General features: G+C 35.2%; 1 protein-coding gene across 4 annotated transcripts in view; it reads right to left on the bottom strand.

The window, feature by feature from the left end:
* Positions 1-24,595, bottom strand: part of PAXIP1 (PAX interacting protein 1) — an 89,631-nt gene that overhangs the window by 15,987 nt on the left and 49,049 nt on the right. For 3 of the 4 annotated variants that reach the window (XM_069084382.1, XM_069084400.1, XM_069084374.1), the window contains 10 exons: positions 23,003-23,807; positions 22,185-22,279; positions 20,351-20,446; positions 18,816-18,953; positions 17,619-17,740; positions 15,600-15,784; positions 13,204-13,247; positions 8,952-9,022; positions 5,207-5,309; positions 3,733-3,901 (listed from right to left, as the gene is read on the bottom strand). In XM_069084382.1, coding sequence (XP_068940483.1) covers positions 3,733-3,901; positions 5,207-5,309; positions 8,952-9,022; positions 13,204-13,247; positions 15,600-15,784; positions 17,619-17,740; positions 18,816-18,953; positions 20,351-20,446; positions 22,185-22,279; positions 23,003-23,807 — 1,828 coding nt within the window. The remainder of the gene's footprint in view (positions 1-3,732; positions 3,902-5,206; positions 5,310-8,951; positions 9,023-13,203; positions 13,248-15,599; positions 15,785-17,618; positions 17,741-18,815; positions 18,954-20,350; positions 20,447-22,184; positions 22,280-23,002; positions 23,808-24,595) is intronic. The other variant, XM_069084390.1, reaches the window with a different exon arrangement.

Here is a 24,595-nt window from a genome sequence, read left to right on the forward strand (position 1 = left end):
CACACACACACACACACACAGAGGCATTCTAGTAGTCAACAACAAAAAGGAGGCCTGAACCTGTGTTCTCATTATTCTTTCCACTAGTTCACACTGTCCCAATCCTTAGCTCATATGACAAAGATGGCAGAAGATATGATTTCTAGTAATACACCACGGCCCTTAGTGCCAAGCAAGCAAAACAGGAAACAAAGTTTATCACCACTGGAATTCTCTTCTTTGTAAAGTACTTCAGAAAGGTTACCAGTTGCTACAGTAGTATTATCTTTACTACTAATAATAGCTAGTATTTTTCCTAGATACCTTCTGTAAGGAGAAACTGACTTTTTTATATAGCAGGGCTCAACTATTTAAGTAAAAAAATGAAAAAAGAATTTATTAAGTGCCTACTATGTACAAAAGGTACCGTGACAAGTGCTGAGATACATAGAAAAAAGTAAAATAGTCTCTTCTCTCAAGGAGTTCACAGTCTAATGGGGAAGATAACATACGAATACCATAGCTCCAAGTTAGAAGGAAAAGTTCCATTGCCCTTGGGAGCACAGTGGCAAAAAAGATATTAATGCCTCTTCTTTAATCATGTTAATTACACTAATAAAACCATATCCGTTTCAGATGTTGAATCATCTAACACTGCCAAAGAGTGGTGACAAGGACTTTCTTTTCTGTGCCTGCAACAGCTGTGGCTGTCATACCTGCACAGGCATCTACTAGACTTGAGTCTCCAAAGAGGTTGTGATGGCTGGAAGTCCTGAGTTGGAGCACTGTCATCCCCAAGACTCTTGGAGTTCTGAGTCCTAGGCTAACTTCAGGGTCTGAAGGGAGATAGTCAAGGTAGTGGTGGGGTTTGACTTGCTTGGCAAGTGCTGCCTTTTGTCTCTCTCTCTCCAAGGTGCCTTGGTACTTTAACTAGGTTGTCCTGACTGCCCTGTGGGCAGAAGATGGTGGGGATGGCTGGCCACCCTTTCCCCTACTCTAATAATGGCTACACGGACTAGTGTGGAAGTTAAACCAGTGGTGTGCTGCCACTCCAAGGCTTTACCTCCCTGTTGATAACTGGTTGGTGAGAGTTGTTGTTGATGATGAGGCAAGTAGGTCACTTTCCCACAATTTCACCCTAGTCTTTTTTTTTTTGCTTTTTTTTTGGAGGGCAATTGGGGTTAAGCGACTTGCCCAAGGTCACATGTCTACTTTTGTGTGTGTGTGTTGTGTCTAAGGTCATATTTGAACTCAGATCCTCCTGACTCCAGGGCCAGTGCTCTATTCACTGTGCCACCTAGCCACCCCAATTTCACTCTATTCTTGATAGTGGTTTTGGGGACTGGGTTGGAAAGAGGTCTTCTGGTTTTGGAGATATTGCTATTCCCACAGTTTCTGGACTCAGGATCCTAGACTACCTCCATCAGGGTCTGAGGTGAGATGGTGGTCAAAGTGGCAATGGCAGCTGATGGCAAGTACTGCCTGTCTCCTATCTCTTTGTAAAGATGCCTTTAAATGGATTTGCAGTTGCTATTATAAAGCTCTTTCCCTGTCAAAACAGAGCACAGTCTAAAATCTGCAACAGAAAGTAGGGTATATAAAAACTAAACCAGCAACACTAGACCTTATTCTGCTCTTTAAACTAGAAAATGTGTTTCCCTCATAGTAGATCTTTTTTATCATACCTCCCAGATTTTCTCCACCTTTACTTGCAATATACATAGTCTTCCTTGTACTTTTTTTCATGCCAACACATAGTGGTAATAATCATTAAATGTGCATTTCACTTCTGGTCTACATTCATATCATATCCCCTACCTGGGGGCATACACTTCAGGGCTCTTTTCTGTTCCCTCTCTATACTTACTCTTCATGATCCTGTCAGCTCCTCCCATGGTTTACTAGTATCGCAAGTGCTTATCCTAGTGCTTAGTACATGGTACTTCAAATGCCTAATACACGCTTTTTATTCATATGTTCAAGTACGCATTCATTCATTTTTATACAAATGACTTCCAATCCAATCATCAATCTCCTGAGTTCTATTCCTTCCCATTTTCAACTGCCTTTTGGATACTTCAAGCAATGTCCCAAAACATCTCCAATTCAGTATGTCCAAAACAGAATTAATTCTCTTTCCCCCAAAACTCACTTTTCTTCTAAATTTCCCTATTTCTATTGAGAGTACCACTAACTTTCCCAGTCAAGGTTTTCTTCAAGTCTCTCTCTCTTACCACATATCCATTCAATTTCCAAATCTTGCTATTTCTGCCCCCACATCTTTCACATCTGTCCCGTGTGCTCTACTTCCAACATCTTCACTTGTTGTTTGGGAGACAGCCCCTTTATTAACTCTCCCTGCCAAGGCTCAACCATTCTGATCCATCCTCTACGTAGCTACCAATATGATTTTCCTTAAATATAAATCTGATCATGCTACACTCCTATTCAACAAACTCTAGGGCCTCCCTATTGTCTCTAAGGTAAATACAAGTCCTCTAGTTAATTTTTAAAGCCCTTCACAACCTGGTCCCAGCCTGCCTTTTCTAGGCTCATTACAGACTGCTCCCTTTTTCATACTCTCAAGTCCAGACAAACTGGTCTTCTTACTATTATTCATGCATGACATTCTATCTGTTTTGGCAGTGGTTGTCCCCAAAGGTTTGGATCCACATCAGCCTCAGAATTTCTTACTTCCTTCATGACTCAACTTCAGCTTCTACATTAAGTTTTTGATTCTCTTCCCTCACCCTCCAGCTGCTGGTACCTTCCCTTCCTAAACTACCTTGCATTTACTGTGTATTTATTCTATATACACTTGTATATGCCACCTGTAATAAAAACGTGAGCTCATTCAGTGCTGAGACTATAGCATTTTGGCGGGGTTTGTTTTTAATCCCCAGTACCTAGTACAGTATGTGGCACATAGTAGGCAATTACTAAATGCTTACTGATTGACTGATTAACAAATTCTATGGCTTCACTCACAATACTCCACAATGTATAGGTGCCAGGAAAGGTAATACACTACATGTATCCTAAGCCTATCCTTCCTAAGGGAGAATCTAAGTCATTCTTTGGTCAAAGATTACATTCTATTGGCAATTATATTTTTTATAACTAGACTACAAGTGAAGAAATAGTAGTCTCTCAGTTTACCTTGATCTCTCACTGAAGAATCTGTAACCAAGTATGTTATTAACAAAAAATAAAGCAATACTATTATAATTTTTCTTTCCTAATACTGTTCAAATTTCCTAATCCTTTATTTTTCCATCTGAAAATGTAAAGAAATGGAATCCTGAGACACAAAATTCATGTGTTAACTGATGATTATTAAATGATTAAAGAACAAATTAGATGTTTGTTGGGATGAAAATGAAGTAAAGCTCAATTCTAGTAAAACAAAGAGATCTGCAAAGTGTATATACAAATGTGTGTGTGTCTGTCTGTCTTGTCTGTTTGAGACATTTCCCAAACTTTTACTGCTAATGTGATGCTTCTATTTAGGGCAGAAAAAGGACATCAACCAGATTGCATTTATCTTAAAATAGCAGTAGGCGCCAGAGTTGCCAAAGCTTGAAATATCCTAAGATTTTTAACTAATCCATACATATTATTCACAACTGTAGAAGCTTAATGCTTGTGATTATACAATAATTACATCTAGAACACTTTGGAACAAATCAATTCCCAATGGTTTAAACTTTTGCATTTGGCATTTTAAAAAATGTTACTGGTGCTTTTACTTACCAACAAATTTCTGGCATTTGAAACATTCTTCTAACCATTCTGGAGTTACTATATGCTTTACTACAGAAATTGCTGTCAGGAACTTTACAGTGCGGGTCACTTTGCTGGCAATAAGATGTGTGCATTTCTGTGCAGACTCAGCTACCTCACCCCCAAGAATATAGAGTTTCTAAAAGTTGTACAAACATAGTAAGATCAGAAATTAAATAGTTAAAATCTATAAAGACGTTATCAATGGGGTGTAAAACAGATGAAGTCTAATCTCAAGACAGATTTATTTTTTAAAAGACTATGATATAGTATTGTTAACATACCTAATAAAATTAGGTAAATTCTTTTTTTTTTAACCCTTGCATTTTAGAGAAGTATTCCATTCAACTGGAGTCAAAGCATTACAAAGACTACAACAAATGTATGAAATAATTCACAGCCGTGGAAAAAACAATACGGCAGGCAGAATAAAAATACCACTGGGGGGAAAGGTAAAATAATGAAAAAATTAACAATATATGCTTCTAGAGTCACTTAATTTTAAGTGAAGTGGGTTTCTAAGTATATCGATGTAAAATTTCTTTTTTACATTAGGTTATATACACAATCATATTTTTCAATAATACATTTTGATGATTTTATCTGTGATTAACATTAATGATTTGAATGGCACTGTCCATTTCATGGTAAGAAAGATTTCTAGGTTGTCTGACCTGGAACTCCTCTTACACGTAAGGAAAAAATAAGTAAATAAATAAAGAGGATATCTTTGATGCTATTAATGAATACTAATAAAAAGCTATCTTCTCTTCAGGAATGATGACATGAAAATTGACTGAAAAAACATGAACATGAAATTAAAAAAAATTTGACTCATGAAGACTATAGTTATTTTCTTAAGATGGCACAAAATTAAGCTGTGCTTCAAAGTATACTAAAATGTCTTTAAAATTCAGCATTAGGAAAGAAAACAGGAGAATGTAGCATATGTTACATTGGTTTAATACTATTTTACTAGGGGAGAAAAACACTGATTCACTCAAAAAATTTCAGAAAGTATATTTCTAAATATTTTATTAAAATTGTAGCTTTAAAACTGGCTAGATCTTATTGAGAAGGCTAATATCTGAGTATATCTATACAAGATGAAAAGAAAGTCACTCTATTAGGTTACTAAGATATGGAAGAGAAAAGAATAATAATTTATTAAATGGAATTCCAGTGGTCTGAAAATAGCAACATTCCTCTAATTTTTCTCAGGAACTAGATTATTCATCTGGCCCAAATTTTTTTAGTAACAAGAAAGCAAATATTTCAGGCTTAAATAATAATACAGTAAGTAGGTTATTTCAATACTATATTCCCTTTTGATAAAATCTATTCAGTAAAATATTATATAGTTAACCCAAATCGAACAACAGCAAGAACACTGAGAATTTCTATGTTTCTATTATTACTGATAAAAATCAAAGCAAATTTTCACCTTAATATACTGCTGAACTTGGACAGGCTCAAATCCAGTGAAAAGCACCAAAGGTGTCAATTCTGGAGTTAACTTTTTAGTGGGAGGTGGTATGTCTTCAATTCTACAAAATACAATACAAAAAAAGGGTTTATTTCACTTAAAACTACAAATATCTTTACAAAAGTTATCCTATGAAACATGCATTAAATAATCCCCAACATTACAAATAAAAGTATGTATACCTTAATGTCTTCCTAATTTACAGCATTTAAAAAACAATCATGCTGTACTTCTGACAAAAGTATACCTCAATTTTTTACTTCTGAATTCTTGAGAGTTTCATTACACTGAAAAGCACAAACTACTGGAGATTTTTTCCAAGTCCTACAACAACTATTATTAAAGTTTTGATTTCTGTGGATTTAACACATATTACAGTTTGTCTGAATTCATGACACGTACCTCTCTTTCATCAATACTCTGTAAAGTCTGCCTCAGTGCTAAAACCACGTACTCCCCTCACACACACACTCCCACACACGCTATCCCAAAGGTAGAGTAGTCCCACTAAGATGTCTGAAATATCCTATATATTGAGGGACAGGAGAAGTAGGAGGGAAAGGAATTAGTAATAGTTCTTAACAGCTATAACTGAAAAGACCCTAGGATTTAATAAAACTAAATATCTGGAAATAAATGATTTGGACAGTGAAGAATTATTCTTTCCTACATATCAAATTCTACAGACTGAGTTGTATTTTTAAATGTCATTAGTTAAAAATTATAATTGTGTCTCTTTTTAAGAAGCTCAAATAACAAGATGCACATAACTGAAAAGTTTTCATTTTAAAATTTATGCTTTAAAAAAACTTACACTTAGCTAATAAATTATATTATTTAATACACTAGGAACATATGCTACTCACATTAAAAATATCTACATAACATGAATGTATATCATGCATACAAAAGCCATTGAAATCTTTACTCTTTCTCTATTATCTTAGAATTTATTTCCTAGCTTGATTTTCAGTTGCCAAAAAAAAAAAAAAAACACCACCAAAAAATACAATTTGGTATGAACCATGAGGTGGAATTAATTTCTAAGTTATAACAAACTCTCTATTACTACTGCCTCTAAGAAAACAAAAAAGCCTTAATTTTTTTTTAAAAAGTGAGGAGGTGCCAAATTTTAGTTAAATAAAAAACTTAGAATCTATTGAGTTTGTATTCATTTTACAAAGCTATACAAATAGTGATCTTGTTTCTTTTGTACATATCTTCACATTTAAACTGTACTGCTTTAGATCAATAGCAGTAAGAAGTGAAGGAAAAAAGACAGACTGCAGCTTCAACCCAAAAAGAAACGAATTGCTCTTATACCTCCCAATAGCTCATACTTGAGTTTAGTTTTCGATAATCTTTCAGGAAACATTAAAACTACTTACCCTGAATCAAAATTTCTTATTAATAAATTTTAGATTATCCCTAAAACTTTTCTTAATCTAGGGTGCAATAAGATAACTTGTGAACTTTTAAAAATTCAATGCTAAAAAAAGTTTTAGTTATGATACTCCAAGCATTCTCCTAAAGAGAATTGTTAACACAATTAAAATTTTACATAAAAAAAAAATACAACTGTAATAGTAATGGAATATAAAGATCCCCCTGTATTGGCTTGGTTTTCAAATTGGATTGTGTTAAAACCCAGAGCTTGTGAATCCCACTTGTGGGATGGACTTGTTGACATGAAAAGAAAGGGCTGAAAAGAGAGGGCTGAACTGGGAGGAGCTGGTGACGTAAATTTAGAGAGACACAAGAAAAGAGAGAGGCAGAAGAACTTTTTGGAAGCAGTATCTTGGAGGCAGAGAGAGACTGAGAGGATTGCTGAGGGCCACTTTGAATTGCCCAGGACTTTTGAGAGCTACCACCCAGAGCTGCCAAGGACTGAGGAGACATGGTTGTTATGCTGGTACTTTGTCTATTTTGATGTTGTTTTGCCAGATTTGTCCACTGGTGAAAGACAGTGCTGTTGTTGCAGAGGCCTGGAACCTGGCTGTTGGTTCAGAGCTACTGAGACTGTTCTGCAGACAGAGAGTGAATTCTGTCCACTGGTGAAGGCCAGTGCTGTTGTTGCAGAGGTTCTGGAACCTTGCTGTTGGTTCCGAAGCCCTGAAGAAGGATTTTCTTGTATGTTTACAGAAATCCTGGAAGAGGGTTTTGTTAATGTTTTCAGGGGTCCTAGGACTGTTCTGCAGACAGAGAATGAATTAATGAAGACACTGGCAATGTATCTTGTGGCCTTGCTAGGCTTTGTCTCCCCAGGAACAAAGATTGCTGAGAACTTGCCTTGTGTCAAGATGAAGAAAAGACCTCTCTTTGGGTATTAAATGCTGTGCTTAAGCTTGTTGTAACTCTGGGGTAGATTCAACTGTGACCCAAGGGTGGAGAACTTTTGACCTTTTTGTGTTCTGTGATTGAACAAATGAATGTACTTTACTTATGATTGGAAACTAATCTCCATTTGAGAAGAGGGGCTTTGTGATGGACTAAATGAATGTACAGCCTAGGGGTGGAGTAGTATTTGAGAAGAGGGACTTCAAGTGACTGATTAAATGAATGTAATGTCCAGGGGTGGGGTAGTACTTTGAGATTATTGAATTACACTTGGTAAATGCTATATTTTGAATTATGCTATATTTTGATTCTGTCTGTTCTTAATTTGTCACTGAATATATAAAAGGGAAAAGGTAAATGAAACCTCAAAGAAGTAAAAATAGAAACAAAAGTTAAAAAGTGATACAAATTACACTGATAAAATATATTAAATCCATTTTATGCCACATAACCATACTTCAAACCATTCCTTAAACTTCTAAAAGGTTTAGAAGAGAGTCACCAGAACTTTTTAAATATATTATTTGTAGTTCTGTCTTCTCTTAAATTATCAGTACTATGTCACTATAGGCCAAGGTTTTCTAAACATATTCAATCTATGACAAACCTGAGAACTTACCAAGCAGCCCCCCTTCTCTCCACTAAACACACACACAGACACACACACCCCTTCTCCTCCTCTTCCTCTCTCCACCACTTCAAGTTTCCTGGTCAAAAATTGGAAGAGGAGAACCAGTAAACTCAGAACAACAGGACATTGTCTCAGAACAAATAACTGGTTGGAAAATGGTGCCCTAGGGGCGGCCAGGTAGCACAGTGAGTAAGAGCACTGGCTCCAGTGTTGAGAAGACTTGGAGATCGAATGCAGGGCTCAGACACTTAGCACCCACCCAGAAACACCTGGCCATGTAACCTTGAGCAAGTTACTTAACCCCAATTGCTTAGGGGCGGCCAGGTGGCTCAGCGAGTAAGAGCACCGGCTCCAGTGTCGGGATGACCTGGATCAAATCCGGCCTCAGATACTTAGCACCACACCCAGAAATAACTGGCTGTGTAACCTTGAGCAAGTTACTTAACCCCAATTGCTTTAAAAAAAAAGAAAAGAAAAGAAAAGAAAATGGTGCCCTAGACCATTATGTCAACTTTAGTTCTTTAACTATAAAATGAGATAGAGCTGATAATGCATAGGAAAGATGTAAAATGAGTGAAAATGTATTCTAAAACACTGAATGAAAATTTCTCTAAGTGTAAACTAATGAAATTTTGGTACAAATACTCAGATTTTCAAGAGGTGCTGTCATTCTAAAATATACCTAAGATTATTCAACAATGAAAAGCAGCAACAATAATTTAAAACTGTCCTTACCTGGCTCTTTTGGAAGAAGGCTGGATGTTAGCTACTTCATTCTGTTTCAGTTTAGGAGGTAACCGCATACCCTATAATTAAAACATTTTGTTTAAATCATACATTTACAAATAATTAGAGAGGCTGGCTTTTTAAAAAATGGTTTATGTGTATATTTTTCAACAAGCAAACATACAAGAGCCATAACAGCAAAATATATTGCTTGGACAAGCAAAGCAAAAATTAGAAGAAAAATTTTTAAGATTTTAAAAGTTAAAAAATATATAACCTAAGAGTCATCTTCAACTTTTCCCTTCTTATACTGTTACCAAGTTAAAATAATTCTTGAATCCACTATACTGTTATAAGAGATGGTTAGAAATAACACCATTTTCCCCAATTAATTCTATGGAAGTGTTTGTGTGCCCAAAAAACGGTGGTAGTTTGGGGGTAATGGTTATCAGAGTCTTTTTCCCTATGAAAGCACAAGTTCATTCATCTTGCATATAATCATTAAATTACTATCAGGAGCTCTGTGACCCTGCTTTCCTTCTTAATAGCAGAAGCTATTTTCCTTTCCTTTCCATTATGAGAGCCATGAACCTATGCATCATCCTCATCAATTCGTATCTTAACTACTGCACCATTTTTTCCTTTATTCTAAATGACTTTATTTATTGACATTCTGTTTGGAAATATTTCTCAGACAATACTCACCATTGCCTCACCTCCAACTTCACATAAAATTTTTTAGCCCTCCCTTTTTTTACCAGAGAAGATGTGTGAATTTTTGTTTTTTCTTTTATGGGGTGTTTACAGTACCTAACTGTAAAATTCAGGTTAAGTATTTTGTCATAAACTATATTATTTAGTACTACACATATATTTTATGCATTTCTGAAGTACTTAACTTTTTCTGTGTTGCCTACTGACCTTGGAATGTCATCTGCAGCTTCCACATAACTCCTGTGTAATTTCTTATGCCAACCCAGAGGAAGAGGAAAATTATAGTAAGAAAGGGATAACTGTATATAGTACACTACCACTAACAATTATATTTGACCAGAGTTTTGTTGCCTCTCTACATTGACTATTTTTCACACTGTTGTAGTCACCACATATAATGTTCTTGGGACTTTACTTTCTTCCTTCCTTTCTCCAACTTCTGGCATTATGTGAGTGTATGAACCTATGAGTTGACATTTCATTAACTCAAAAATGTGTTATGCTGTATCAACAATCAACTGTTAGATTTGGATTCAAGTAAACATCTAAGCCATGCTTTCTTCTTCCTTAGATTAATCCTGTTCCCCTACTTCATCCCCTCATGTCTAGGCCCTCCTGGCTTCCAAGGTGACAATCAGCTAATCTGACAAACTCATTGTACAAATCTATCTACTGGAGGTTAAAGTAGATCCTAATTTTAAGGTGGACATCTGTATAAGAAAAGCCTTCAGGAGACAACTATTTAGAATTTCTACTGTATTATATTAATTTATATACATTGATAAACGAAAACTTACAAACCACTTTGAATGATGGTGGCATCACCTGAAAATATGAAATATCTAGGAATATACCTGTATATATGTATTATACATTTACACAAATAGTATAAAGCCAAGCTTCAGTCCTGTCAAAAAGGACTTATTAAGTGCCAGGGCAGAGGCTTTACAAAAAAAGGTGGAGCTATAAAGAAAGTCAAAAACATGTTCCAGCTCACAATCTAATGGGGGAGGAAGTATGCAAACAATCAAGTATGAACAAGATATATTGTTAAAAAAAAAAAGCATATACATATTAAATGAGAATTAATATCAAAGGGAAGGCACTAGCAGTGGGGAAAAGGAAAGTACAAGATATGCTAGGAAAGGACTCTTGGAGAAGGTGGGTTATGAACTGAGTCTCAGAGGTGAGATGGAAGAGAGAGTAAATAAATGCTTGTTAATCGAGAAAAGTTAAAAGAACAAAAGAAAACAAAGAGGCTCCCTATTAACTCTAAGATAAAATACAAATTCTTCTATTTGACATTTAAATCTGCTCACAACCTAGCTCCAACCTATCTTTCTTGGCTAATTTCACAAAACTTTCCTTTACACTCATTATATCCTTGTTAAACTGCCCATATCTTCTATTCCCAAACAAAACATTCCATTTCCTGCCTCTCAGAGGCCGTCCCCAGGATCAAGAAGCCTCTTTTTAAGAGTGATGATGTTAATACCCCATCTCCTATTATACAAGGTGTTTCCTGATCTTCCCAGTTGTTAGTGCTTCTCTTACTCCAAAATGACTTTGCACATACACATGCTATATTTGTTTCATTATGTCTGTTATTTCCTGCCAGAATCCAAACTCCTGGAGGGCAGGGACTGTTTCAGTAACTTGCTCATAATAGACACTCAATAAATATTTACTGCACAAACAGCTGATATACAGCCATCCTCCTTATGCTAATCACAAATTCTATAATGACCTATTTACTCCCTCTTTTTCCTTTACAAATCAAGTGCATACTTAAGTGAGTACCTACTACATGCTAGGAACTAGAACTGAGAAGATTAAGTACCTACTACATTCAAGGTGTTGTGCTAGGTATTGGGGAGGAGCTTATATTTTACTACATAATCTTTTCAGAAACAATGCCATTCACCTCTCTCCACACATATATTTTTGATATTTTCATGATAGAAGTTTCATCTAATTTTGAGGTTTTTTTGTTTAAAAAAAAAAAAAACAAGGAAAAGGTTTTATTATTTAACATCAAAATTTCAAGCAGTACATTGTCCAATGGTGATTTTGAAAGGGCTTTCCCCCATTAAAATATTCTGGTTAAATACATTTATATCCCTAAATAAAGTATGCTTTATGTATATATATTTTTAATTTTCAAGATCTACCAGGTCTCCAAAGTGACTACAAAGTAAATGGAAATGAAATTTAAAGGTAATACTAATTAAACATTACCCAATTCGTCTTGTTCTAATGGCTGGGACACAGTGCAAGTATCTGTAAAAAAGTTCCAGACCAATAAAGAAAAATTACATAGCATTTTAAAGTTTGAAAAGTACTTTATTACATACACTATAAGAACTGTTATAATTTTAAGAATGAAAAAAATGCCAGAGAGCTTCCAAAAGCAGATAAATACACATATGAGACAAAGTTTGTGCTTGTTAGGATAAAGACTCTGATGACCATGATTCACCTCACCTATCTGATTTTCAGGTTGGCAGCATATTGGGAATGAAAAGATCAACCTAAGAGTCAGGAGATCTGGGTTAGAATTTTGGTTCTGATATTTATTAGTTATATGAATGTGGGTAATCACTTAATTTGTCTCAGTTTCTTCATCTGTAAAATGAGAATGATATTTGTACTAGCTATACTTTACAAGGTTGTTGTAAAGTGTTCTGCAATCATAAAGTGTTATTTGTCAGAAAAATTATACTACCTCTGATGACAAATCAAATGTAATAGTCATTTATGTACAAAACAAAAAAAGATAAACACCGTCATGTTGGTATAAACATTAATAAAACATGACACTCACAGAGATTACTCATAAGACGCTCAAAGATCAACAGTGGTCCCAAGATCACACTTAAAATAATACAGTAACCAGAACACTAGATTAGAAAGAACAGGTTCTAGGCCAATTGTTATTTGCTCATAATGACAAATTCATTTTATGTACTTGTACAAAATGAGAATAATCCATGTCCCCTACCTATATGACAGGGAAAATGTGAAAAAGAATCAATGAATGTAAACTCTGAATTCTGCAATAAAAAAATAAGACGGGAGGGAGGGAGGACAAAGAAGAGAGAGAATTTGGAACTCAAAGTTTTAAAAATAAATGTTAAAAATTACTTTTTACATGTAACTGGGTAAAAATAAAGTACTAAATAAAAGGGGAAAAAGGAAAAAGAAAGCAAAAAAAATATATATGTATACACACACACAGATAGATGGATTTTACAAGAAAACATGCAAAAAAAAATCCAGTGCTAATCCTAAAATTAACTAATCATGACAAGGAAATGCAAGTTATTTTTTTAAACCCAATATTTAATTAGCAATAATTAAAACATAATACACACTGACGTGGAGAAACAGCTGCTAGAAATAACTTGGTTCTACTAACCTATCATGTTATGTGTAATATATTTGCTATCATTTAATCTGTTTTAATTTGTTCCATGAATCTATAACTTAGAATATTCAATAAATTATTAAAATAATGGAAAACAAAGTGTGGTTATTAACAACATACCATTAATAGCTCTGCTGATACCTTTAATGGAACTCTCCATGCATCTAAGAGAGAAATGTAAGATCTTACAATCAGATCATTATAAGAAAGAAGCCTTCATATAAACATGTAGTACATTCATGTTCTTTCTATGACTGGCCAGGCCATGTGGTTACAATCTAATGCCAATGAGTCTGTGATGGCCTCTATGTCAATAAACTTTATGTTTAAAGCTACCACCTACATCTTAACGCCTGGGTAAGCCATTTCTAAATGGAAGCCACTAAACAATGAGCAGGATATTTCCCCATATTACCACTACTAAAAACATAATTTAAGAGAAAATCTCTTTACACATAAAGAAAAATACATTATATTGCATTTATTTTTTTATGAAATCTACTCTTACTAAATTTTAGCAATTATCAGAAATAACCTCAGTATAAACACATCCAGGGAATGTATTTTCACCATGTATCAGAAGGAGGCAAAATACTATTTAACTACAGGGTCAAACTATCTCTAATCAGAAGGCCTGGGCAAATTTCCCTACTATCAAATGACTGGGAAGGTCTTCAAGAGGCTAGAAATTATTGTTCTGAGGCTTCTTAGAAACTGGTGAGATGAACTGATTAAGGAATACAGCAGAATAACTTCTACTGTTAATGCCATCCCTCTCCCTCTCGAAAATTTGAAGGTATTCTAGTCATTTATGGAAAGAAGCCTGAAAGCCCTTTGAGACAGTCAGGTAACATACATAGGTCAGAAATGACCTAACAGCCAAACCACTGACTTCAGCATGCAGAATTCTCCTTCTCTGAAAACCCACTTGTTTTGTCACTATCTTCATTAGGGGTGACTCTACCAACAGAGAAGTAAGAACTTAAAAGTGAGGTTCTACACTATCCTGGAAGAGAAGGTAGTACAACTTGGCAGCGGACTGTTCTCTTACACTGATCTACTTCCTCTAAAATTCTAGCAGAATGCTGCTAATCTCTGTGCTTAATCTTGTCTTTTTCAATACATTTTAACAGCTTGGAAAAAGACATAAAAGGTAATTTGCAACCAAAAGGTCCTATATAAAAGTAGGCTACTACTATTATATTATATTTACAGATTACAACACAATGCTAGACAACTAACAGGTTGTATAACTGTTGAGTTAAAAAAAGATTAAAAGGCTATAAATGAGTTGGCACTAAGAAGATTACATATACTCCTATAAAATATCAAGAGCAGTATTTACAACAGAGATAATATATGTGAAAGTGCTTTGTAAACTATAAACCATAATATTTAAAAACATGTTATTATTAGATTCAAAGGTCAATTGTACATGTTGATCATAGACCTGGCTTAACAAAGCAATCAATGCAAAAGACCCTAAGGGTTCTAAGTAATTTTAAGTCCAATATGAGTGAACAGTGTGGCACAGGTAACAAAGATGCATTTATCAATTCAACATTAAGTGTATACTATATGTAAGACACTGTATGCTAAGAACTAAGAGGAGTTATAAAGGTCAATCAGCATAAATAAGATGGTCTATGTCCTCAAGGAACTTATAAATAGGAAAGATAAAGTATACAAACAAAAATTAGTATATAAATTATAATATAGTATGTACTAAGTGCTATGAGAGTTATAACAAAAGGAGACATCATTTCATTTGGAAAGGTAGCTACATGAATGATTTCAAAAGGAGTCAAATAGGCCCCAGCACTAACACTTAATAGCTGTATGATAGCTGAGTAAGTCATTTAACCTATGGGCCTCAGTTTCCTCATTTGTAAAATAATGGTAATACTTATACTGTCTACCTCACAAAGCTATAAGTAACACTGAAAATGTGAGTTATTACTAAGTGAAAATAGGAATAGATTTATTCTGTGTACTCTCAAAGGGTAGAAGTAGGACAAATAATAGAAATCACAGAGTTAGATGTTGGATCAACATAAAGAAGCTATGAATTATAGCTATCTAAAAATAGCTGGGGAGAGCCCTCTCAAATAGCTAACTCCATTGCTAAAAATATTTAGGCAGAGGTTAGAAGACAATTTTTCTTGAAGGGTTGGAGAGGAAATTATTACACTAAGTGGGAAGCTGGACAAGATAATTTCTATGAGTCCTACAAATTCAAAGATAGAAAAATAATAACGAAGCACAAGAACTCTGCAGGGAGAAACAAAAAGCTCATAAAGCCAAATTTACTGGTTAATATGGTTAAGATTTCAAAGTTAAGCAACTTTTAGCTAATTATGGGATGGAAATTAGAAAAAGTCTTATAGATATGAGGATAAAGAGAAGTATGATCAGTTTTCACTGCTAAATTTTTATTTGTTCTCAATAATTCCATAACACTTTGTATTTAATTCTTTGAATTAATTATAATTTGAATTATTTGAATTTTTACTTACCCAAAAGATTTAAAACTAAATGCTGAGTAGGAGCAAATGGATCCTGCAGATTGAACACTGTGTAGCGGCTGCACTGCACCTGCCGCAAGGCCTCAAAGTTCCCAAGTAATATGTCACAAAGCCACTGAGCATTCACACACGGTATCCTCCACTCTTTGGCTTTTTCGTATTTTAAACCACTTGGCCTTTGCATATAGGGAGAAAATTAGTTTATCAGATACTTTAAGTTCTTACCAAAACAATTCATAGTTCTCACTCTATTATAACAACAATAGAATTCTGCTTTTTAACATTGTTGAAAATATTAAATAAGTCATGTTAAAATTAAAACAGTAATTTAGTAACAGAATAGTCAATCCACACTACAAAATTCATACTGGAATACCAGATCCCCAATTTAATTTCTGGCAGTCCTACTTTCACTTCATTTTCTATTATTGATATCTAACTAAAATCCACCTCTTATAGCTATGTCTACAACCATTACTATAAGCATTTTTACTATTAACTTATTTTTTAAAAGTATTACTTTTATACTTGGGTTTCTGTTCAAATCAATCAATGAACAAGCATTTTATTAAGCATTTTCTATGTGGCAGGCATTACTGCTAGAAATTGGGGTTACAAAGCCAAAAATGAAACTTTACTGCTTTCAAATTCTATTGCGGGGAAGGGGGGGAGGGAGAGGGAGAGGAGAGGAGAGGGAGAGGGAGAGAGAGAGAGAGAGAGAGGGAGGGAGAGGGAGAGAGAGAGAGAGAGAGAGAGAGAGAGAGAGAGAGAGAGAGAGAGAGAGAGAGAGAGAGAGAGAGAGAGAGAGAGAGAGAGAAAGAGAGAGAGATAGAGAGTGTATGTATGTGACTAAACATAAAAAATATATACAAAATAAATGCAAAGTAACTTTTTATGGGGAAGGCATTAGCTACTGGGGCGATCAAAAAAAAAGGGTTAATGTAGCTATGAGCTCACTCCATAAGAAATCTAAGAGGTTGAGGTGGCTAGGTGGTGCAGTGAATAGAGCACTGGCCCTGGAGTCGGGAGGACCTGAGTTCAAATCCAGCCTCACATACTTTACACAAATACTAGCCGTGTGACCTTGGGAAAGTCACTTAACCCCAATTGCCCTCCAAAAAGCAAAAAAAGAAAGAAATCTAAGAGGTGAAGATGTGAAAGTAGTAGATTCCAAACCCAGGTAACATCCTGTATAAAAGTGTGAGATGAGAAACAGAGTCCCTATGAGCATCTGGTGAGTATCAGTTTCTCATCGGTGAGAAATAACAGAGAATGGCTAGACTGTAGAGGGCACAAAGTAAAGTGATATACAATTAAGCAGAAAATGTAGGTTGGTGCTAGGCTGTAAAAGGTAAACAGAGATGCTTATATTTAATCCTAGAAGCAAGAGAAAGCCAATGGAGTTTTCTAAGGAGGAAAGTGAAATGTCTATACCTGTAATTAAGGAAAATCATTTCCTTAATGATTACAAACATTTGTAAGGATGATGGACTGAAATGAGACCAATTAGGAAGCTACTACAATAATGATGAGGGTGGTGATGGTTTAAGTAGAGAGAAAGGGACTGATGTGAGGAGATGTGAATGTAAAACTGCCAAGATGACAGTTGACTGGACATGGTGGGTGAGAGTGAGCAAGAATCCAAAATGACTTGAGTTTGTGATCCTTGCTAACTAGAAGCATAGTGGTATCCTTAACAGAGAGAACTTTGTTATAGTAGGAAAAATAGAATTGTGAAATATATACTATATAAAGAATGTACACAGGAGTGGCTAGTTGGCACAGTGAACAGAGTACCAGTCATGGAGTCAGGAGGACCTGAGTTCAAATCCGGCCTCAGACACTTAACACTTACTAACCATGAAACCCTGGACAAGTCACTTAACCCCAATTGCCCTGTCTTCCCCCTCAAAAAAAAAAAAAAAAGCAAAAAAAAAATTATTAAAAAAAAAGAATATACATAGTTTTCTGGGAGAATCAAACTGAAAATAATTCCATTAAGTCACTTACTCTTTACATATGAGTACTGTATTGCTACGGCATAAATAACCTGTATATTTGGCACCTGCCAGGTAAGCCATTAATTTTAAGTCATCTCTGTCACCATCAACAAATCCAGTCACTGAAATAATCTGTTGAAAAAAGTAAAAACCATTACAATAAAACCCCAAAGTATAACTTTTTTTTTAAGTTGCAGGAATACACAGAATTTGGAGACATAGTTGAAAACATTTCAGTATTATGAATCAATCAGCAAACATTTGTTAAGTGTTTACTATGTTGGCTACAGCAGGTGCTGGGGATACAAAGAAAAAGGAATTACATTACCTGCCCTCAAGGAGTTTCCCCATTCTAATGGGGTGTGTGACAACATATATGCTAATCAGTACAAGTCAATATTTAAGAATTCTGATTTGCAGTAATGGTCAAAGTAATGAATACAGCATTCAAAAAGAAATCAATGACTATAATGAAAATATTTTTTCTAACTCTACATATTAGAATTGAATTTTTAAAAAGAGAATGAGAAAATGGCTATTTAATCATGTGATAGAAAGTATCCCTAAAAACACCACCTTTTTTGGAGCAATCAACAATCTAAAAACCTGAAGTGAAAGTTTTCAGAGAATCAATCAACAAGTCTTTACTAAGTATGCACAAGACTAGATGGAATCTATGTACTAAAGATGATACAAAGAAATCTAAAGGAAGGTGACATAGTGGATTGAACACTAAACCCGGGAATCAAGAAGGCCTGATTTCAAATCCTGCTGTATAACCCTGGGCAAGTCATTTAACCTCTGTCTAACAGCCTCCCCTAAAATAGAAGTGCTTGTAATAGCATCTACCTCCCAGAGCTATGAGGATCAAGAGATAATATGTATAAAGTGTTTTGCAAACCTTTTAAGTCTTACAAAAATGCCAGCTGTAATTATTAAAAAGAAAAGAATGAATGTCAGGAATAAGAGATACCAAAAGCAAATATGAGATATAGCCAACTTTGCTATACTTAACTCAATAATTCAAAAACATCTATCATTTTGTATCTATGTAAGTACTTCCTCCAAATTGCAACCAATGGATTCCTAAGTTAATGCAGCCCAAGAGAGTGTAGAAAAGGAGTATTAACTGGAATAGAATTTTAGGAGAGGTACAGTAGATTATTTTAAAATACATATATACATTTAACTTGAAGTTTTCTCTTACGTGTTGAGAACATGGCTTTCCTCCTGGTGGGAATGCCACTGGAAAATGGAGGGCTCGATGAGGTGGTACCATTTTCTTCTTTTTTAAAACTGTATTTAACCAATGTGCAGTGACGCACCTTTTTCTTTCTCTCACCGCCTGTCAAACATAAAATTTTGGAATCTTTACTATAGGACTAACCACTAACTACCACTGTCTTATATTTGTGTAACTATGACCTTTATTTGGAAGGCCATAACCAAAGAAATGCTATGGGACTTGCTAAGGACCTAAAGGACTAAAACACTAGTTTTTTTTTTTTTTAATGCATTTGATTTAACAATGTAGTTGGATAATTTGGGTTCATTTGATGAGATTTTACTTTTCAAAATTTATAAGAAGCTACAATTAAACTAAGGAAAGATCAAGAGATTTTTAAAATTCATTTAGTGAGACAATGATTGTGACTATTTCAACTAAATTAACACAACAATATTTCCCTATTCTCTAATGAGATAAAGATATTGAGTTTAGACCCTCAATTAACCTCTGCCCCTAAAAAATTCTGCTCAACAACAATCTTCAAAAAATTACTGAGAAAAAAAAACTCAAATATTTCTACAAATTCAGACTTGGCTGTTACATGGAAAAAAAGGCAGAATTTGCAAGGACGTTTGCTACACAGATATACAATGGGTATGCTTTCTCCAAGACAGTGAAATTACCGTGTTTCCCCGATAATAAGACCTATCCTCTAAAATAAGCCCTCCCCCGAAAATAAGCCCTATTGAGATTGCTACTGTAGTGAAGGTGATCCCCTGCGCTACACGCTACATTACGGTATCCTCTCTATGCACCGTCCCCCCCCACCCCCCGTGAAACGCACGCCGCGCTCTGAGCTGCATCCAATCAGAGCTGCAGCAGTGAGCGCGTCATCCTGTTCTTCCCCAGTGATTTGCTTATTGAATAAAGGTACATATTTTTGTTCACATTTACCTGTTTATTAAAATTGCTGTCAATGTTCATTAAAATAAGCCCTCCCCTGAAAATAAGCCCTCTGGTGTTTTTCTGTCCAAAAAATTAATAAGACAGTGTCTTATTATCGGGGAAACGAAGGAATAACTAGTAAGAATGGTACAGATTCTGACCCAAAACGTAAGTCTCTATGAAACTCTTAAAGTTCCTGAAAGTGCATGGATCCACACTTACCTCTCCACATACAATCTTTCAAGCAGTAAAAAGTGCCTATTCCCACCCACCATTTAGTCAATCAGTTGGAATTCCATGATGCTTCAGCAAATAATAGGGATTCATTCCCACCACAGCTAAAAGATTACCTGGAATTTCTCCTTCCTTTCTCCCTCACCAACAGTATACCACAGGAGCAACTTTAGGTACCTACAGAAATTCATTATTAAACAGAAGGTTTTTTCTTCTGAATGTAATTAAGATCCTTTCCCAAAAATGATAAAAATTGACCAAAACCATGTATTTTATGCCAGTAAAACTATAGTATTAGACATTTTTCATTATCACCTTTTGTTTTATTTACTTACCTGTGCATACATACTACTGACTTGACTTTCACAAAGAAGATGTGTACATCTGCTTGTAAACGTAGGATCCACAGAGCCACCATGTGCTTGTATTATCTGGTCACCCAAGAAATCCCCAATTTATATCTTTTAGTAGTCAACCAATCATAAATGTCAGTCAATAAATTTATTGTAGGAATAACACTTCATATTTACATGATAAATTTTTACAAAATATGCAAAACATGAAAAGTTGTAAGATATTTCTAAACTACAATACAACAAAACCTAAATTAATTATGAATCTGACTTAGATTGTGAGGAGAGGAATGATAGGGACATCATTACTTCAGGGGAAAAAAGCAAAACAAGAAAATACATTTTTAAAAAAGCATTTATTTCATTAGACAAACATAAAATATCTTTGATCCTGAGTTCTATACAAATGCAGCCCTATTTCCCATATCTTCTATCTGTGTCTACAATTCAAGAATAAGAACCCAAAGGCACCCACTACTTGATCTACCAACCACCACAGAAAGATCCAATCAGATTCAGGATACTCTTAGTTGCTAATTTGCTAGTAAAGCGAATAGACTTTAGATTTCCGAAGTTTGAAACAAAAAGCTTTCCAATTACTCCTTAAACAATAAGAATTCAATTACTCAACTGGAATATTCAAAGCATTATGCTTAGAAATGGATAGAATGTTAAAGTAAATACTTAAATATTTCAACTCAATTTTTACTAAAGTAAAATGAATACGTATAATTTTTTAATGGTCATAGCTAAATAGAAAATAGCTTATTGTCAAGCTACTGATCACTGCCTGGTTAACGGTTTCTCACCATAGCTACACAAAGTCACATAAAAATAACCATGTTTTATGAGTGAACAGACTACTATTGAGATTATTTCCATTAATTGTAATAACAGCAAAAAGAAATTACGGCTAATTTTTATTAATAATGCTTTGCAAACTTCAGTTCCATGTCATTTACATTTTTATTCAAATAATTAAAAAAAAACCTTATACTTCATTTTAGTTTGCTTCCCATCTTTATCATCTATCTATATGACCCCTATATCTTTCTCCTTTTAAAATAAACATTTATGAGGGCGGCTAGGTGGCGCAGTGAGTAAAGCGCAGGCCCTGGAGTCAGGAGGACCCAAGTTTGATTCTGGCCTCAGACACTTAACACCCACACAAAAATACTAGCCATGTAACCTTGGACAAGTTACTTAACCCCAACTGCCCTTCAAAAAGCAAAAAAATAAAATAAAAAATAAAATAAACATTTATAATTTTTAAAAACCTTACATACAATCTTACCCTTGAAGGTGTGCAAAGTGCTTTACAAATAATAATCTGATTTGAGCCTTGTTATTGAGATTTGTATTATTACCTCCATTTTACAAATGAGGAAACCTTGGGGCTCAGAGAGGAGTGGCCACAGAGCTAATGCTGGTATTAGAATTTAAAAAAACAGATCCTTCTTGCTTCTATGTTTATTATTCTAACCACTAAATCATGTTGTTTCATTTACAAGTTATTTATGTAAATTATAACATACCCACATGAGTTAGTCTAGGTGGCATGGTGAATAAATCGCTAAACTAAGTCAAGAAGGTCTCAGCTCAGAGCTTCAGTCACTAAGCTTTTCTCAGGCTCAGTTCCCTTATCTGTAAAATGAAGATAGAAGTAATACCTACTTTATAGGGATGATTAAATGAAATAACCTATGTAAAGTGATATGTAAATCTTAAAAGTGCTAGGTAAAAGTTACCTATTAGCTATTAAGTACAGATCCACAGGAAAAAAATCTTTAATAAGAAATATTGGGGCAAGTCTTACCCTTTTCCAGGTTGCCAACAGCTGTTTATCAGACATCTGCTCTGGATAATCAGCAATTGCAAATACACATCCCAATAAGAAACATTCTTCTGGAACTGAAAACAAATTTCACAGGAAAACAAAATATATTAAACCCACATTTTTTTTTGGAGGGCGAAAGGTTGGGCAATTAGCGTTAAGTGACTTGCCCAAAGTCCCATGGCTACTAAGGTAATACATGTTAAGTGTCTGAGGCCAGATTTGAACTCAGGTCCTTCTGACTCCAGGGCCGGTGCTCTATTCACTGCAACACCTAGCCGCCCCTAACTCACAAACATTTAATAAACAAATACAGAAAATATCTTACCAAGCAAAATCTGAAATTTTAGAGGTAAATTAGCTTTGGGGCTGATAAGCCGGAGGAATTTTTGTTAAAAGACTTGAAGAAAGTCTTATTGCAAGAAAAATGTCTAGTTCAATTAACTGAGATAGCAATCTTAATTAAAGATAGCTAAATCAATCATTTATTACTACCCACTATAAATTATAAGCTAGTGCTCATATTCTAGGTTGGATTATAAAAAATGATTACATATATATGTATATGTGTATAGTTATATGAACTTTAATAATTTAAATACTGAAATAAAGGCCTTAAGCCCTAAAGCAGCAGACAATTCCTTCAGAGATAGGTAGATTCTTTATATTAAGAGATTCACATTTTCCATTTAGAATAATAGCAATGATGATGGTGATGATGATATCATCTCCATCCTCAAATAACCAAAGCATTTCACACTTTTAAAAAGCAATAATAGGAGGAAAAAAAGATTACTTACTCTCCAGTGCTGGATCATGTCCAAAGAGCTGATGATGCTGTGACAGCTGCTGCTGCTGCTGTTGCTGCTGCTGGTGATGTTGTGGTTGCTGAGGTGGAACCTGCTGCTGTAGGGCCTGTGATGTTTGACTCAAATGTTGTGCTGTTTGATTTTGCATTTGTTGCTGTTGCTGCTGATGTTGGTGCAGCCGCTGTAACTGCTGCTGCTGTAACTGCTGCTGCTGTAACTGTTGCTGTTGCTGCTGCTGTTGCTGTAGCTGCTGCTGTTGCAGGTTCTGCTGCTGGAGCTGTGCTAACTGTTGCTGCTGCAGCTGCTGCTGCTGCAGCTGATGGAGCTGTTGCTGCAGAGCATGCTGTTGCTGGAACTGCTGTAGCTGTTGCTGAGGGCGATGAAGCTGCTGTTGAGGATGTAACTGTTGCTGTGGAAATGGTAGCTGCTGCTGAGGAAACTGATGCTGCTGATGGACTTGCTGTTGTGGTTGTGAAAACTGATGAGGCTGTTGCTGTTGGTAAGGTTGTTGGGAAATCTGTGGTGGTTGTTGTTGCTGCTGCTGCTGCTGCTGAAGTTGCATCAGCTGCTGAGGTTGAAGATGTAAAATTGGATGATGCTGTTGCTGCTGCGGTGTCTGATGTTGTTGCTGTTGCTGCTGCTGCTGTTGCTGCTGTGTCTGATGTTGCTGTTGTAACAAATGTGCCTCTGGAGTTAGTTTTACTTGACTAAAGAACACGGCATTTGCATGTCCCTGTTGGCTATGATTTACCTGCTGCTCTAAATTTTTTGTAGGTGCAGAAAGAGACTGTAAGATCTAGAAAACAAAGATTTAATGAAGTGTCATTATCCAATATATAAGATATTTCCACATTAGCTAATAACTTACTTGAAAGAAAATAAATAGAATATTTTTACAAGACTTTCAGATATAAATAATATGGGAAACAAGAACTTTGAAAAACTTCAAAATACAGTATCCCTAAACTGTAATTTGTATTGTTAGTAACAGATTTAGTAAACACTGATATACTCAAGGACCATCAACATTTGAAACTGTAAGATTAATTAAATAACTTAAAGCTAATGGATCATAAAGAAGGAAATGAAAATGAATATTAATGAAAATGAGTTCATGATTGGTGTGTTTTGAACAACAGAAAAGGTTTTGGATGTAGAGAACATGATCACTCTAGGCCCTTTCTCAGAGGGCTGGGAGAGGCAACTGGTATGGGTGCTACTCTGATGCACACTACAGCTTAGGTCGTCTCCCCATGAAATGTCTCGCTTCTAGTTATTTTCGTGGGTGCTCCTCCCCAACAAAATTCTGAATTAAGCCCTAGGGAGTAAGGAGTTTTAAGAAGCAGTAGGCACTAGTTCATCATTTTAATGCTAACCCTAAATGAATGCTCTAATCCTAAGCCTAACCCTCCTTGAAACTTACTATGTTCCTTTGTTGAATCTGGACCAATCTAGCACAGAAAGATCCAATACAATAACAGTGACTGGAGAGGGGACATGAACATACTACTAAGAGAGGCACAACAATGTAGTCAACTACTGAAACTTCAGAAAGAGTCATTTCTGATTTTTTCCATGGATTGT

Source organism: Petaurus breviceps, unplaced genomic scaffold (assembly GCF_028583685.1).
Source record: "Petaurus breviceps papuanus isolate PSGF00001 unplaced genomic scaffold, PetGlider_PUasm1.0 115, whole genome shotgun sequence".
Lineage (NCBI taxonomy): Eukaryota > Metazoa > Chordata > Mammalia > Diprotodontia > Petauridae > Petaurus > Petaurus breviceps.